General features: G+C 36.3%; 1 protein-coding gene and 1 long non-coding RNA gene across 2 annotated transcripts; one reads left to right on the top strand and one right to left on the bottom strand.

Annotated features, from left to right (window-relative positions):
* Positions 1 to 6376: 6376 nt before the first annotated feature.
* On the bottom strand, positions 6377 to 7911 carry LOC110914756. Its single transcript, XR_002578562.2, has 3 exons — positions 7835 to 7911; positions 6859 to 6924; positions 6377 to 6416 (listed from the first exon to the last, which is right to left on the bottom strand). It is a non-coding gene; the product is annotated as an uncharacterized LOC110914756 (long non-coding RNA).
* Positions 7912 to 11628: 3717 nt separating this feature from the next.
* Positions 11629 to 17963, top strand: LOC110910501 (T-complex protein 1 subunit eta). Its single transcript, XM_022155142.2, has 13 exons — positions 11629 to 11768; positions 11851 to 12111; positions 13432 to 13557; positions 13645 to 13848; positions 14688 to 14857; positions 14939 to 15074; positions 15202 to 15318; positions 15952 to 16071; positions 16168 to 16266; positions 16359 to 16536; positions 16648 to 16736; positions 16812 to 16886; positions 17682 to 17963. Exons 1-13 carry the CDS (start codon positions 11754 to 11756, stop codon positions 17763 to 17765), a joined length of 1674 nt encoding a protein of 557 aa, XP_022010834.1. The 5' UTR covers positions 11629 to 11753; the 3' UTR covers positions 17766 to 17963.
* Positions 17964 to 18521: the final 558 nt, after the last annotated feature.

Genomic DNA, 18521 nt, shown 5'->3' with positions numbered 1-18521 from the left:
TTAACATTTCATTTAACTTCACGTTAATACTATGACATATATTTACTATTATTATTTAGAGAATTATTATTATTATTATTATTATTACTATATTACTATTAGGATTATTATTATTATTATTATTATTATTATTATTATTATTATTATTATTATTATTATTATTATTATTATTATAACTATCATCATATTACTAGGATTTAACCACGTGTTTAATATTTAGCAAACATGTATAGGTTATGAGTACCAGTATGTCGAGTATCGGTCACGCGTATGTATTCGAGATTGGTAACGTATAACCCGAGTATTGTAACACGTATAAGCATGTATAAAAAAAATCGAATTTCATTACGATCGAAGTCTCGGATTTACAATGGTTTGAAACGAAATACGAAATACAAAAGGAATAAGCTTCCAAAAGTAGAAATACGAACAAGACTTGCTATAAATGGAAAGTACGAAAATAGCCTGGCGTTACAGTCTCCCATCCTTTAGGAAATTTCGTCCCGAAATTTAGGAAGACGTAGGGAAGAGATGAGGATATTTCGACTTCATTTCACTTTCGAGCTCCCAAGTAAATTCAGCGCCACGTTTTCCTTCCCATCGAACTTTAACAATAGGAATTCGACTGCGCCTCAGTTGCTTGGTTCCTTGGTCCATGATTTCGACCGGTTTTTCCACGAAGTGAAGCGTTTCGTTGACTTGCAAGTCTTCGAAAGGAACGTGGAGTCCTTCGTCAGCTAGACATTTCTTTAAGTTGGACACGTGGAAGACGGGGTGTACGTTGCTGAGTTCTTCGGGCAGGTCTAGTCTATACGCAACCTCGCCAATCCTCTCGAGAATTTTGAAAGGACCAACGTAGCGAGGTGCGAGTTTCCCTTTCTTGCCAAATCGAACCACGCCCTTCCAAGGGGATACCTTGAGAAGCACGAAGTCACCTGTCTCGAATTCCATAGGTTTGCGTCCTTTGTCAGCGTAACTCTTTTGTCGGCTCCTGGCTTTCAATAAGTTGTCTCGAACCTGTAAAATCTTGTCCGTCGTCTCTTGTATAAGCTCGGGACCGGTGATTTGGGCTTGACCAATCTCGTGCCAACAAATAGGCGAACGGCACTTGCGACCATACAATGCTTCGAAAGGTGCCATTTGAATACTCGCGTGATAACTGTTATTGTACGAGAATTCGACCAAGGGCAAGTGTGAATCCCAGTTGCCACCAAAATCTATTACGCATGAACGAAGCATATCCTCTACGGTTTGGATAGTACGCTCGGTTTGACCGTCAGTCTGAGGATGGAAGGCAGTGCTAAGGTTGAGTTTAGTACCCATAGCAGATTGAAAAGTTTGCCAGAGACGAGACGTAAAACGAGCATCACGATCAGAAATGATGTCGATGGGAATACCATGACGACAGATTATCTCCTTCATGTAGACCTTAGCCAATTTCTCGACTTTGAAATCTTCACGAATAGGGAGGAAGTGAGCTGACTTGGTCAATCGATCAACGATTACCCAAATGCTGTCATGACCAGCAGTAGTGCGAGGAAGCTTAGTGATAAAATCCATGGCAATGCTCTCCTATTTCCAGATAGGAATTCTTGGTTGTTTGAGTAAGCCAGAGGGACGTTGATGTTCAGCTTTCACTTTGGAACATGTGAGACATTTTGAAACGAAAGTGGCTATATCCTTCTTCATTCCAGGCCACCAATAGGATGTACGCATATCATGGTACATCTTATCGGCACCAGGGTGAATAGAATACTTCGTGTTATGGGCCTCCTTCATCAGGAATTTGCGAAGATCATCACGGTCGGGAATCCAGATACGATTGAGATAGTATAAAATGCCATCAGATTTGGACACGAGACTATTTTCAGCGCCACATTGCATCTCGTTGTAGAGGTTACCCTCATTAACGGATGTGTACTGAGCGTTACGTATGCGATTTTGAAGGTCGTGGACGAGTTGGAAACAACGAATACTTTTGACATGAGTTTTGCGACTAAGAGCGTCGGCTACTACATTCGCTTTACCTGGATGGTATTTGATTTCGCAGTCGTAATCGTTTAATAATTCTACCCAACGACGTTGACGCATGTTCAGTTCTTTTTGATCGAAGATGTGTTGAAGGCTCCTATGGTCGGTGAAGACCACACACTTAGTACCATAAAGGTAGTGTCGCCAAATCTTCAACGCAAAAACAACTGCGCCAAGTTCAAGGTCGTGGGTAGTATAGTTCTTCTCATGTATTTTGAGTTGCCTTGATGCATAAGCGATGACCTTGTCTCGTTGCATAAGCACACAACCAAGACCAAGGCGGGAAGCGTCGCAATATACAACGAAGTCGTCGTTTCCATCAGGAAGTGTGAGGATAGGAGCATTGCATAGCATGTCCTTGAGTGTTTGAAAAGACTCCTCTTGTTCGGGACCCCAAACAAAAGGTTTCTCTTTTTGAGTCAAGGAGGTTAAAGGGACGGCGATTTTCGAAAAGTTGGAGATGAAACGACGATAGTAACCAGCAAGACCAAGAAACGAACGGATTTCGGATGGAGATTTAGGTGTGACCCAATTTTTCACAGCTTCGATTTTTGCGGGATCAACGTGAATACCAAGTTCGTTGACAGTATGACCAAGGAATTGAACTTCTTTTAACCAAAATTCACACTTGGGGAATTTGGCGTATAGACGTTCGGCACGAAGGAGTTCGAGGATAAGACGCAAGTGTTGTTTATGGTCTTCTTGCGTTTTGGAGTAGATAAGAATATCGTCGATGAAGACGATCACAAAACGGTCCAAGTAGGCTTTGCACACACGGTTCATTAAATCCATGAAGACAGCAGGTGCGTTGGTCAAACCAAAGGGCATGACCACGAATTCGTAGTGACCATAACGTGTACGGAAGGCGGTTTTAGGCACATCTTCCTCGAGAACTCGAAGTTGATGATACCCAGAACGAAGATCGATCTTTGAAAAGCAGGTTGCGCCTTGCAATTGATCAAAGAGGTCATCAATGCGAGGAAGAGGGTATCGGTTTTTTATGGTAAGCTTGTTGAGCTCACGATAGTCGATACACATACGGAATGATCCATCTTTCTTTTTGACAAACAAAACGGGAGCGCCCCAAGGAGAAGTACTGGGGCGTATAAAGCCTTTGTCAAGAAGCTCTTGGAGTTGACTCGAGAGCTCTTGCATCTCAGAGGGTGCTAAACGATAGGGGGACTTAGCGACAGGCGTAGCACCAGGCACTAAATCGATGCGGAAATCAACAGAACGAGCAGGAGGCGGACCAGGAAGATCGTCGGGAAATACATCAGGAAAGTCACGTACAACAGGAACGTCGCTTATGCTTGGGCCTTTGTCCTTCTTTTCCACAATGTGGGCGAGAAAGGCGAAGGTACCCTTTCGTAAGCATTTGTTTGCTTTGATACACGACATAAGCTTAAGGCCTTGAGAAGGCTTTTCACCATAGACGTGTAGAGAATCACCGTTTGGAAGAGGAAGGCGGATAAACTTTTCAGAACAAACAACTTCAGCACGAACTCTCCTAAGCCAGTCCATGCCTACTATGATGTCAAAGCTACCCATTTGCATAGGTATAAGGTCGATCGAAAACGTATGATCGTTGAGAATCAAGGAACAATTGGAGAGAACGGAACCGACAGTGACGGTTTTACCATTAGCGACCTCGACAGCGAAAGATTTTGGCAACTTAGAGCGTTTACACTTGAGCAAGGACTCGAATTCTAACGACACAAAACTTTTATCGGCGCCAGTATCAAATAGACAAGAAGCATAAATATGGTTCACAAGGAACGTACCAGTAATGACATCATTCGCGTTTTGAGCTTGAGCAGTAGTGAGAAGAAAGGCTCGGCCTCGAGCGGGTTGTTGAGCCTGTTGTTGTTGCTGCTGTTGTTGCTGTGGTTGATGTGGTTGTTGTGGTTGATGTGGTTGTTGTGGTTGATGTGGTTGTTGTGGTTGTTTTCGTTGAGGACAGACATCTGCCATGTGGTTGACATCACCACACTTATAACATGCTCGCACACGAACGGTTTGGTTCTGAGGTTGATTGGGAGCAGGGTGTTGAGCTACCATAGCCTGGTTTTGATCGGGCTTCAGGTTGTTGCGACAACGGTTGGCAAAATGCCCTAGTCTATTACAGGTGAAGCATTTGCGACAGGGGGTGCCAGTAGGATGATGGTAAAAGCATTGGTTGCACTTGGGCCACGACCCAACGTAGTTTCCTTGTGGTCCAAAGGTTGTGGGATTAGCGGCTGGTACGGTTTGCAAGGGTTGTGGGTTTGGCGGAGTGACGACCGCACAATTTTGGCTTGAAGCCTTCCGCTTCTTGCCTTGGTTTCTCTTGGACGTTTGGGAGGGTGAGGGTTCAACAATGGCAGTATCAGTCGTAGCTTGGCGTGCATTCTTCGTTGAAACCTTATCAAAGACTCCTTGAAGAACACAATTGTTGTTAAGTTCAGTGGCTATGGCGTAGGCTTCCTCTATAGTCTTAGGGTTAGCAGAGGCAAGGTGATTGGTCAAGGAAGGTGCAACACAGCGAATGAACTTGGCTATGGTTTTGGGTACGGAGTCGACTTGTCCAGGACAGAGGACACTTAGTTGTTTGAAGCGTGTAATCAAGCCATACATGTTGCTCCCCTTTTGCGTTAGATTCCAAAATTCGTTCTCCAACTTCTGGAGTTCGTGAGGGGGACAGAAGTGGTCTTTCATAAGCTGCTTCAGTTCATCCCAAGGTAACGCATGTGCAACGTCGTTTCCCCTCTTGTTTCGTTCGGTGGTCCACCACTCGAGTGCCCTCGAGCGGAAGACTCCAGTTGCATTCAAGGTTCGCAGCTCATCGGGACAACCACTTTGTAAGAATGTAAGCTCGATTGCGTCGAACCAATTCATCATGGCGGTGGCGCCATCCTTGCCAGTAAACTCCAAGGGTTTACAAGCCATGAATTGCTTAAATTGAAAGGTCGGTTTGGGTTTGTCTGCCTTTGAGTCAACAGAGCCATGCGGTGAATCGGTTTGAATCTTGCTAACGATGTCGGGTAGGACTTTAGCAAATTGCTTGGCCATAAATTTCATGCAATCTTTCTGAGACATGGCGGTGGAAGTCGAACCCTTCTTTGACTTGGTTTTCTTTGATGCACCGCGGGACGACATCTAAGAATAGAATGAGAAGGAATGGATGAGACTTGATCATAAATTCAAAGTAAATTTGCAAGTTTAAGTATGTAAGCATGGTGTAACACGTATGGTTCACATAATTAGCATAATTTCAACAAGTAATCAACAAGTACAAACACGTATGGATGCGTGAAAAGAGTATAAATTTAGTTTGTTCACGAGAATTATTATTGTTCTTGATTGCGGTAACGTGCGAAATGATTAAAACGACATTTTGAAATGAATGAACGTTCAAGTATAAAATCACATATAAATTGAGATACATAAAAGAGAGGCTCAATAAAACATAGGATTGTTTCGGGTAGAGAAACGTCGACAATTCCAAAGTGGGTCGAAAGTCCTTTCGATTTAGAGATATTGTGCTTTGGCCTATAAGTAAGATACTCTCGTCGAGAAGCGATTAACGATATCTTACCCTTCCAGTTACTACACATCTCTAAATGATCGGAACATTCGGGACTTTGGCGAGAATAAAAATCAAGGAATGGGACTTAATCGACAAGGTGCGGGTTTCACCCCTAACTTGACAATTTCGTACCCTAAATGTGGTTGGTACTTGTCAACCAAAAAATAAGATTTTGGTATTTTGACAAGGGTCCACTAGAGTTGAAATGGAAATTACCATTAAGTTGTGGATGTCACTCCTAGCTTAATGGTGGAATTTCGTGCAAAATAGATTAAAGGTAGAGTGAGAGTCGTTTACCAAATTGTGGGTTTCACGCCTATTTTGGCAAATTCGTCTCGTTGATGCAACAGGAATATAAAATAGCATAAGTGCATTCGTGTTAGCCTTAGGAAAGGCATGTAAATTTAATGAAGAGTATAGCTAGGAAGCATGCATGGTAGAGTACAAAAGTTTTAAACAACAAATAAGAGACAAAATTCCTAGAACTATAGATTAGGGCAAAAGCATGGCAATTTTCCTAATTCCCTATAGTTATGGCTCTGATACCAATCTGTCACACCCCAACCAATGGCGGAAACATCGGGATGAGACGAAGTGTGAAGATTGCTAGAGACATCATAACGCTATTTGTGACAATATTTAATTAAACCAATTTCATTTCATAGATAAATAGTCAAACGTACAAGGAAATCCAAATAACAAGTTCAAAAGAAATTCATAGCAACATAATCAAAATTTGATACAACATTTAAACCTAAACGTCTATATGTGTATCTAGGCATCGTTGCTACTTCATTTTCATGGCATCATCATCATCAACCTGTAACATGTTAAAATAAAATTCAATGCCAAAAGCAAAGGCGAGTACACAAGTTTTAAATAGTATAGCATAAGTATAAAAGCATTTTACTCGAATCCACATGGCAATTTGTAAGCAAGGTAATTAGCATGCATAACATTACATTTAAACCCAAAGTGTCCACTAGTATTTAGCATCCCTTGTCACAAAAGTAACAAGACCGTATAGTATATTGACCTAACAAACCCCCGTCGGGTGGTGTGCTACTCCTATAGCGCTATAATTGTTAAGCGAGGGTATAACATAGTAATGGCATAAAGCATGTATTATCTAGCATAACAAGTAGCATGTATAACGGATTGAGTTCATAAAGCATGTTTATGTGTGTGTAAGTGTAATTTTGTATGGTAACATGTTACAACCCAAAAGTGGTTTAAAATGTAAATGGGTCGAGTGTACTCACGGTTTTGCAAGCTTTCCCACTTGAATCCGTGAAGAGTTGATTTGATGGGGGGAACACCAAGTTATCCTACAAGAGGAAGGTCAAGGTGTATGAGTAATTTGGAAGAAAGATGGGATATTCGGACTTTAAGATTCAAAGAATGAAAAAGTAAATATTATGAAAATATTCACTATGGTATTAGCACTTGTCTTGACACTATAGTAATCCCTAAGGATTTTTATGTGATTTCATAGGTTCAAGACCTATTAGAATCGTGACAAGGAACTACACACATAGTGATAAACTTATTAGCTTGATAGGGGATTTATGTAATCACTACCAAGGGTTCGGTTTTAAGGTTTATCATAGTTATAATATACATAATAATTTACTTAGTCATGTAGGAGGCGGGAGGTTGGACCTTCCACTTTGGTACCTCTTGGTGTCATATAAGTCAAGTAGGAGGTGGGAGGTGAAACCCTCCACTTTGGTACCTCGAATGATTTACTAACATGTGGTCATGTAGGAGGTAGGAAGACGAATCTTCTCTTTAGGAACCTCATAGATATGTACAAGAAATAATACAACTAACTAAGCAAAACATCAAGTGGTGTGTGGACATGTATGTAGGTTAGCCTAGGCTAGCCAAGTAGTCACACCATCTTCAAGTTCAAGACTTGACACCACTTATGAGCTAAGAACTCGATTAAAACAGAAAGTTTAGAGTGTTTAGACACTCCTATTAAGTGTAAAACAACCTTGGTTTGGCTTTACTAATCATACAAGAGACTAGAAGCATAAGAACACAAGTTTGTTTGAAGTAAACAAGAGTTTAGAAAGTTTTTAAAAACACAACAGAAAGTTTATGGACACTTTTAGGGTATTTCCAGGTCTGATTTCTCCAAGGAGAGATCAAGGAATCAAGCCCAAAGATTATCCAAGCATTTAGAAAGAAGAATCAAGTGATTTGGTTGAGTTTTGAGCAAGTTATGCTCACTTTTGTAAGGAGGTATGAATCTGTCCGAATTTCTGAATTGCAAGAACTTTGAGAGTGATTTTGTAGAGATTAGAGAGTGTTGAAAGTGTCTAAGTGCTTGGAGAAGGTGGGTATTTATAGGGAAGGATTAGGGTTAAGGTTAGTTGGCAATTAATATGATTAGTTGAGGGTTAAATAAAAAAATAAAAAAAAAAACAAAACAATTAAATCATGTTGAAAGTGGCGATCGAACAGGCTGTTGACAGCCTTGTTTTGTTAATTTTTTTTTTTTCATAGCACATATAAGTTGGGTATTTAGATACTAAAATATGATTGGTTGTTGGCACAATATACAATCACTCAAAACGTCATTTTTGAGAATGAATTAAACATTGAAGAGTCAAGGGGAACAGCCACAAAGGGCTGTTCGGTCGCTGATTGCGGGCTGCATGTAATCTTCTTTTATTATTATTATTTTTAACATAAACTTGATACTCATTATAGGTATTAACATTTTGTAGAGTTTGAAACAAATTAACACAAGGACAAATTTACATGGCTGAAAAGCCTTAATTTATTTTATAATTACTTTAACATTTCATTTAACTTCACGTTAATACTATGACATATATTTACTATTATTATTTAGAGAATTATTATTATTATTATTACTATATTACTATTAGGATTATTATTATTATTATTATTATTATTATTATTATTATTATAACTATCATCATATTACTAGGATTTAACCACGTGTTTAATATTTAGCAAACATGTATAGGTTATGAGTACCAGTATGTCGAGTATCGGTCACGCGTATGTATTCGAGATTGGTAACGTATAACCCGAGTATTGTAACACGTATAAGCATGTATAAAAAAATCGAATTTCATTACGATCGAAGTCTCGGATTTACAATGGTTTGAAACGAAATACGAAATACAAAAGGAATAAGCTTCCAAAAATAGAAATACGAACAAGACTTGCTATAAATGGAAAGTACGAAAATAGCCGGGCGTTACAGTCAACTTTAACGTACACGTTGGGTTGTCCAAAAACACATTTTATCCAAAAATATTGCATCTTTTTGTAAGTAGTGTGTTTAAAGTTCATGGTAGGCAGTTTTGTAAACCTGTCCTTTTGCTGTATATCTTCTACTTTATTTTTCTTGAACCTAAATTTAGGTCATAAACGACTGTTTCATTTGATGGGTCAAAATGATTTGTGTATATATACAATAGAATTGTTAACAACTAGCACATAATGAAAAGATAATTTTGCTTTGTGTATGTTTTCTGCATTTTAACATTAAGAAATTAAAACTTGTGATGCAGGTTCTTAGTGAATTCACTCATGGTAAATGCCGCAAGGTAAGCAAGACATAACTTAAAAAGTTCTTTCAGATTTTCTGATCGGGATGGCTGCAGGATTAAAGCGAGATCCTATTGTTATTCTACGCATAGATGGAGAAGACTTACTAGAATTCATTGACAGCCCGGGTATTTGAACCCAAAATGAGTTCTGTATTCTCTGAATTGGAGATCCCGAATGGATCACTTACTGAGTACATTAACAAAGCTTTTGAGAAACTTACGGTAGATAAAGGCATGCCTCCGGTTTTAGATTCATGGGTAATTCTTCCGTCAAAATTTACTTTTTTTAATCCTTATTTTTTTTTAATTTTTAATAGTTTTCACTGAAGGTAGCAATATCGACTCATTGACTTGTGAATGAGTTGTTCTCCCTGTAGAGCTGCTAAGCCCAGTCATATGTTACATAACTATTAAAGTTTTAATGAAAACACAACCATGACATATATAGTTGATTGATTAATTATGGATTTTAGTACAAACGGTCCCAAATTATTTAAACATTGTCCAAAAACATAAGTTGTTCATGTATGTCCAAAAAAATATGGATTTATAACTTCAATATTTTGTTTCTACTTCACTTATTTTCATTTTTTGTTCATGTGTTTAATGTTTCTTTTTCATACATTGACACGAATAACCGTCAATCTTAATGCTACAATTCCATCAGGTACGCAACCCCTTCATTCTTTGAATTTTAACTTTTTATATTTTTTTTTCATTTTGATGATGTATGTGTTAATTTTTGTTTCCATCAGTTTGATTTTTGTTTAATTTTGATGAACTATTGCAGTTGATTGGCACACAACTAAATGAATTTTTGAAAGATTCATGTAATAAGTTATACCATTTGTGAATGTTATAAAGTGCAAACTTAGGGTTTAAAATATGTAAGAACTGCTCTGAATTTAAATACATTAAAATCATGTATGTTGTCTTATGTTCATGTCCTTCCCTTGATTTATATTTTGTTAACTCTAGAGAGTAGCATATGATTTCTTGAAAGTTGGATGCATTAGCTCCACTGGTGAGTCCGTTATCCTTGCATAAATTGTTATATTTTAGCTTCTTTTGTTCGTAACTTATAATACATTAAGCAAGGGTACCACTTTTCCTAGCTCTTAGGTTATGGTAATAGTTGATTATACCTTTGTATTATTACATACCTTTTTTTCACACACATGGTCAATTGTACGTATCTTTATCGAGGGTTACAAGACGAGATGGAATCAAGCTACTAATACTTGACAACGAAGGCAGACCTACAAATAAAATAATGAATGTTGTATATAAAGAGATCTTCAATGAGTTGTGAAATTTTTATGGTTTTCATGTATTTCCTTTATTTCACGTACTTTCTATGATTTATGTTAATATTTGAATGTACATGTAATAAATTATTTACGTATTAAAGTATAAATTTTTTGTTGTGTAGCCACCCGTGTATTACACGGGTACTTAGACTAGTAAAACAACAATTAAAAGTGAATACGGCTGAAATTGCACCAAAACATTAGTTTCCGCCTCTTGTTTTGGACAAAAACTCTTCTGATCGACTCGTTCGGGTCGGAACACGATCCTACAATCGTAAACTCTCTTGAATACAAATTTGAGTAAACTCTCTTGAATACAAATTTGAGACGAGTGTTTTATGAATGAAATAAACAAATAAGCATGAAGGTGCATAAAACTAACTAAAATAATTGTATCCCATAATTTGAATGTATCATAAAAACGTGATTCAACCCCATGTAATGCATGTGTTTTTAACCTAATAACAAATAAAAAACAAAGTAAAATATTATAATAAGTAAATAGTGCATCAAAGTTCATTTTTAAAAGATAAATCTTGACGACTGTATGTATTAACATATGACATTATATTTTATTCAACACGTGTAATATACGAGTTTTTTTTAAAGATATATCTTTTTTATTATCTATTATATAAAATTACATTTATGAAAAATAAAAAAAAACAAAGTAAAATGTTATAATAAGTAAATAGTAAATTAAAGTTCATTTTTAAAAGATAAATCTTGACAACTGTATGCGTTAACATATGACATTATATTTTATTCAACACGTGCAATACGAGTTTTTTTAAGATATATTTTTTAATTATTTATCATATGAAATTACATTTATGCAACCCGTATAGTACACGAGTTTCTAAACTAGTAAAAAATATACAAAAATGATACACTTTATACGAGACAAATATGTGTATTTTACCACACATTAATAAGCTTTTGAGTGAGAAAACACTTGTCCCCTAGATATGTGTTTTATTATTAGATAGTATAAATATAAATAGATATAGATATATAGATAACTTTTATATTTTTTTAAGGTAATCAATTGAAAATGAGGTTTTGATGTTGAAAAGGAAAAAAAAAAAAAAGTTAAGGGGTAACTTTTCCCAAAAAAAAAAAAAAAATTTGTTTTTGATAAGTAATCTCAAACACCCCTTTCATCTCTACAAATTATTACACTACCCACTACCCAAATCTAAAACCCTAATTTCCCCTCCACCGTTCTCCGCCGTACCAAATCCGTTCACGATGACATCTATGATGGTAACCACCGTCTATTCATCACCATTTCCACTCATTTTTGAACCTGCAACTAACATTATGCATAAATTTGTTTCAATTTCAGCAACCACAGATCATTCTGCTAAAAGAAGGTACGGACACTTCGCAAGGGAAACCACAGCTAGTAAGCAACATCAATGCGTGTATGGCGGTTGCTGACGTCGTCCGTACAACCCTAGGTCCTCGAGGTATGGATAAATTGATCCATGATGACAAAGGTAACACTACTATTTCTAACGATGGAGCTACGATCATGAAGCTTCTGGATATTGTTCATCCTGCTGCTAAGTTGCTTGTTGATATTGCAAAATCACAGGATTCGGAGGTATTTGTTATAGTTTGATTGTTCGTTTTGTTATTGTTGTGACTTGTGTATGTTTTGTTATTGAGTGTTTTGTGTGGATCTAGCGAAACAAAATGCTTTTACTATTTGAGGTTTTTGAAATACTAGTGTTATCGAATTGATATGATTTGTAGGCCTTTAATCGAACCGAACTTGGCGTGTTCTTTTCCGTTCTTTTAATTATAACCGAAAAGGAACACATAACCGAACAAAGTTTTTTTGTTCGTGTTTTTCGTTAAGAAAATGGGCATGTTTGTGTTCGATTATGTTCGTTTAAAACCTAAATGAACAGTTCACGGGCATAAACAAACTTAAATCAGCATAATTTAAGAAACATAAACGAACATGAATGAACGTAATTGAAGTATTGAACATTGAACAAACATAACAAAAATGAACATAATTGACCAAACATAAACGAACATAAAGTAGTTTTTTAACAAATTAGTGATTAGTTACAATAAGTTCCATTGGAAAGCCTATTTATCTATTACTAGAAAGCCCAATTACTAATTAGTTATATTTATATATAAGTAGTTAGAATCTAGAAAGCCCATATAACTACTTATGTATTCATTAAAATTTAAGTGAACGTCCACGGAGATAAATGAACGAACAAAACGTGTGTTCATGTTCGTTTATTTAGTTAAATGAACAAAAAGTTTTGTTCATGTGTGTGTTTTTGTAAAATAAGCGAACATAAACGAACTTCCCGCAGCTCATGAACGTTTGGTTTGTTTACAATCTTAAAGATTTGAGCTTTTAGAAGTACAAAGTCGTCAGGAGAATTTCTGTATCAAATTTTGCACTTGATTTTTGAAAAATAATGAATATGAGCTTGTTAGCTATTGTATTTGTAAGAGGGATTAGTTATTGCTCTGGAATGCCTATTAATATTCTATTGTTGTTATAATTGACATTATTTTCATGGAGCCATTGACTCATTATTTCTTTTTTGGGCGTATTCCATGAATTGGCATTGCATGACTTTTAAGTGAATTTTAATGTTATACTAGGTTTTCAAACTCTGAACCATGAGCAATATCATTAGACTCCCAGAGCGACGGATTTCTTTGATTCTGGTGGTTCGTTGGTTTTACTGATTTATGAACACTCATAATTTGAATCATGTCATATCTGTGCAGCTAAGCGCTTAATGGGTTTGTGTAAATCATTTTTCGAAAGTAATTATATCACGCCTTTGTCATTTGTATGTGACCATACTTGTGCTTCACCAACATCAGAATCATCGTATATTTAATTGCTACTCTAAAATATTACTTATGTTTATTTTTGCGGCAGGTTGGCGATGGGACCACTACTGTAGTTCTCCTTGCCGGTGAGTTCTTGAGAGAGGCCAAACCATTCATTGAAGACGGTGTTCATCCTCAAAATCTGATACGAAGTTATCGAGCTGCTTCGAATATGGTAGATTTCGTCAATGCTTTCTGTATCTCATCTTACATATGATAATATGTGGCCGTTTTTGATCAAGATTTTGGCTTGTACCGACAGGCAATTGAGAAGGTTAAAGAGTTAGCTGTAAGCATAGAGGGAAAAAGTTTAGACGAGAAACGAAGCTTATTAGCTAAATGTGCTGCTACAACGCTCTCATCAAAGCTAATAGGCGGAGAGAAAGACTTCTTTGCAAAAATGGTCGTGGATGCTGTCATTGCAATCGGAAATGATGATAGATTGAACATGATTGGAATTAAAAAGGTATGCATGTTTAGTGGTAGGATCATATACAAACTAATTTTATGTAAAAATAGTAGGAACCATTCACAACCTACCACATGCTATCCCTCCAATTCATGTATGAAGGGCCTTTTTGTATTTTAGTTTAGAGTTGGTTTTTAAAAATTCTTAAAATCATGGAAGCAGTTTCAAATTCATGTGATGGTTATAATTATATACGTACGTGCTGGTTATACAAATTCATGTGTTGCTTTTATAAATTATGTGCTAGTTATAATCGTGTACGTATGTGCTAGTATATGTGTTGGTTATAATTATATGCTTATCTGCTGATTATACAAATTCATGTGTTGCTTGTATATGTGTTGGTTATAATTATCAGCACAATTATAAAACATTATTTTGTAACTTTTTTAAAAAAGTGTCACTTTTTTTTAAAATATAGCAATATATTCATATTGAAGATAAAAAATGCTTGATTTTATGGTACAATTTTTTAATAAAATATTAAAGTATATAAAAGTTATTTTACTTCTAAAAATGGGGTGGACAATGGAAAATGAGAAAATGACTAAAATAGCCTTTGATCTCATTAAATAATATAGTTATGTTAATAATGATTTGTAATCAATTTTAGCCCTTAATTTAATTAATCAACGCTCAAGATCCTGTTCTCACTGTTTTTATACGAGATAAAGTTTGTATGGGATCTTAACTCTGCATGTTTAACACTTGACTTTAGTTGCCTAAAATTTTTACCGGCTTGCTATTAAAAGTGATTGTTAAAGTGATAATATTTGTTCATCGATGGTTAAGTATGAGCATGCGACATTACATTAAGATGTTAGTTCTCATTATAGGTTCCTGGTGGTACGATGCGGGATTCTTTTCTCGTGAACGGTGTTGCATTTAAAAAGACCTTTTCTTATGCTGGGTTCGAGCAGCAACCCAAGAAGTTTCATAACCCGAAGATATTACTGTTGAACATAGAGCTGGAACTAAAGTCAGAAAAAGAAAATGCTGAGATAAGGTAGATGGTTAATTATTTGTCTTGCTTATTATATTATTACAATGACTTGTTTGTTTAATCGTGCTTTTTTTATATCAACAGACTTTCAGATCCGTTGCAATATCAGTCGATAGTTGATGCAGAATGGAATATCATATACGATAAGCTGGATAAGTGCGTAAAGAGTGGTGCCAAAATTGTTTTGTCGCGTCTAGCTATTGGTGATCTGGCAACACAGGTGGCGAATCTTTTATATTTGAACCTTAATAATTTTTTTTCCTGCAAATTATCTAATAAACAAGTTTCTGACACATTGCGGTTACATTCGAAACCTGACTTGAGTCGCATGATTTCTTTGTAATCAGTATTTCGCAGACCGTGATATTTTTTGTGCTGGTAGAGTTGCTGAAGATGACCTGCATCGTGTTGCAGCTGCAACTGGGGGTACTGTACAGACATCAGTCAACAACGTTATAGATGAGGTCATATATGTTCTTCTACGTTAGGAACCTTTCTTATTAATTAGACATGAATTGGTTGTAGTTTGGGCTTCAAATGAACCGAACGTTCAGCGATCAACTTGTGAACTGTTCGGCGGGAGGTTTGTGAAAATGAACGAACACGAACAAGAAATTTCGTTCATTTATTTAGTTAAATGAACGAACATGAACAGAGGCCGCCATTCGTTCATCTATGTTTGTGTACGTTCGGTAACCTGTTCGTTTCTGTTCGATAGTTCCTTAGTATTTTTAGTTTTTATACTTTAGTTTAAATAAATACTTAAAAATTTCGACAAATAAAATATTTAACAAGTATCAATGTGCTATATATTCTATTCAAGAACGCTTGTTTGTGCTCGTTTGTTTTCATTTGTGTTCATGAACGTTCGTTTGTGTTCGTTGCCAAAGATTAACACACGACCACAAACATGTTCGTTTTTTAACAAATGGGCACAAACATAAAACCCTGTTCGGTAAGTGTTCATGAACACATATATTTCCTTAACAAACAAACACGAACAAGGTCTTTTCGTGTCTGTTCGGTTTCATTTGCAGCCCTAGTTGTAATGTTATTTTCTGCTCTAGTTATCTGAAATATTTCTGTACGTGGAAAAGGTTCTTGGGACTTGTGACGTTTTTGAGGAAAAACAAGTTGGAAATGAACGGTTCAACATATTTAGTGGATGTCCTTCAGGCCAGACAGCCACGATTGTTCTTCGAGGTGGAGCCGATCAGGTTCTTCTCATTGACATTTGAATTCTTTTTTTATATATCAGTTACGAAATTCTTTATGAAAATACATTAATTTGAGGTGTTATACTGTTACGATAGTTTATTGAGGAAGCTGAGCGCAGTTTACATGATGCAATTATGATTGTGAGGAGGGCAATGAAGAATTCCACAGTGGTTGCTGGTGGCGGTGCAATAGATGTATATACTTTTTTTAAGTTTCAGAAAGTGTTGTGAGTGACGTCCAACTCGATCGGTTGTGTTTATGATTCATGTATATATTATAACTGCAGATGGAGATAAGCCGGTACCTGTGGCAACACGCGCGCAATATAGCTGGGAAGTCGCAGCTTTTCATAAACGCTTTTGCTAAAGCACTTGAGGTTATTCCACGTCAGCTTTGTGATAATGCTGGATTCGATGCAACTGATGTACTAAACAAACTGAGGCAAAAACACGCGCTTCCTTCTGGTTAGTTTTGCGCACTTGCTATATATAATTTTTTTAGTGCTTGTGTTTAGTTTATGTTTCCTCAACTTAATCTGAAGATTACGTTCATATTGATCTATGATATACGAACAGGTGAAGGCTCTCTTTACGGAGTGGATATTAACACAGGTGGAATTTGTGATTCATTTGCCAATTTTGTGTGGGAGCCTGCGTTGGTGAAGGTAATAATGGCGGTTATCTGTTTGTTTGATCAATAATTGTGGAAGTTTGACTTGATTTTGACTCTACAATTGCAGATAAATGCTATAAATGCTGCAACAGAGGCAGCATGCCTTGTCTTAAGTGTCGATGAAACAGTGAAGAACCCAAAGGTAAGTATGCACACATATATAGTGTGAGTTTCAATGGGACTAAAAAAGTGGGGAACCGGGGAAGAGTGCGTTTAACAGGTAAAATATAGGAACAATGGATTTTAATAATCTCAACTATTAGCTGTTGGCCGGCAACGGTCCCAACTCCCAACTTTAAAAATAACCAGTGTGGTGGTCCCACCTTTTCACATATTGTAAACCAATGGACCTTTGCTAATAGAAAAGGGAAAGGGGACAAAAAGAAATTAAGGTTTTGTTAGTAAAGGTCCATTGATTTACAATATGTGAAAAGGTGGGACCACCACTGGTTATTTTTAAAGTTGGGACGTTATTTTTAAAGTTGGGACCGTTGCCGGCCAACGGTTAATAGTTAGGATTAGTAAAATCCATTATTCCTAAAATATATCATAAAAATTAAATTTAAAATGTCAAAAATTATTATTTTTTTATTTTTTTTTCCGGAGCTTTTGTATATCGTGTAGAAGCTATTCCAATAAAAATTCATATTTGTAATTTCTTTTACCTTTTTAAGCTTTTTTTTGGTTTTGTTTTTTTTTTTTTGTTAAAAAGGCTTCTACATATTATATGCAAATGCTTCGAGTTAAAATTTTTTTTAACATGTTAAATTGAATTTTTATGATATATCTAACGTGTTAAATGCACTATTCCCTGGTTCCTCACTTTTTTAGTGTTTCCCATTGAACCCTATATATGTGTGTATATATATATATGTATATGTAGTGACCAATCAGTGTTTAAATGTGTGACACTTTGGTTTATGTATTTGTATTGCAGTCGGAGAGTGCACAAGGAGATGCTGCTGGTATGGGTAGAGGCCGTGGTGGTGGCATGCGTGGAAGAGGGATGCGCAGGCGTTAAACATTTTTTTGGTATTTAAAAGTTTTTCAACCTACTACTACTGCTTTGCTGGTTCATTTCAAACAAATCTGTAGTTAGTTGAAGGAATTCAAAGTTACTTTTTGTAGAAATAATTTTGGTTAAATTTAGCATTTGTGTCACGCATCAGAAATTTTGTTGGGTTTTGAAAAAGATTTATTGGCTGCTCGTTTGTCTATATGATTTGACTCCGGTTTCAAACTGCTAACCTTGTCTGGCATTTTTTTTATTTGTTGGGTCTTGCCACACCTTTTGTATGTTGTGGTGACAGTCACATATATCCAGGGTTCATCAAGGTTTTATCATATGATTTATAACTCTTATGTTTCATTCATGCTGACTCGAAGCGTAATGTTTTAGACATGTTGACTTGGAGTTCAATGTCTTTATTATGCTGAGTTAAAGCTTGAAACTTCAAGCCCCAATCAACTGTTTATCTATTAGTCGGATGAACTGGTGGACTCAGTCTAGGGGTTTATTTTGTTCGGTTTTGGGGTTCTTTAACATAATTCAACCGAATTATATATGAAGTGACCTGCGAAACTAGGTTTCAAAATCAGCATTAAAGTGACTATTTAGTAATTTTTTGGTATTTAACAAGATAGAATCGCACCAGTGCGCAGGTTGTGACTTTGTCTGTAAAATCTGTCTTCAAAATTTGAAGTCAATGGAGGGACAATAGGGTTTGAAGATGTCTTGTATGATTTACAAAAATCAAAGATGTAGGGGCTGGAAGAT

Source organism: Helianthus annuus, chromosome 15 (assembly GCF_002127325.2).
Source record: "Helianthus annuus cultivar XRQ/B chromosome 15, HanXRQr2.0-SUNRISE, whole genome shotgun sequence".
Taxonomy (NCBI): Eukaryota; Viridiplantae; Streptophyta; class Magnoliopsida; order Asterales; family Asteraceae; genus Helianthus; species Helianthus annuus.
Note: the sequence above shows the minus strand (reverse complement) of the source record. Positions and strands in the feature narration are given on the sequence as shown.

What these genes read in the sequence shown, in the direction of transcription:
- LOC110910501 (XM_022155142.2), top strand. An exon ending in TTGGTGATCTGGCAACACAG is followed by an intron (nt 15,075 to 15,201) that starts GTGGCGAATCTT and finishes CTTTGTAATCAG; the next exon opens with TATTTCGCAGACCGTGATAT. An exon ending in AAACAGTGAAGAACCCAAAG is followed by an intron (nt 16,887 to 17,681) that starts GTAAGTATGCAC and finishes TTTGTATTGCAG; the next exon opens with TCGGAGAGTGCACAAGGAGA.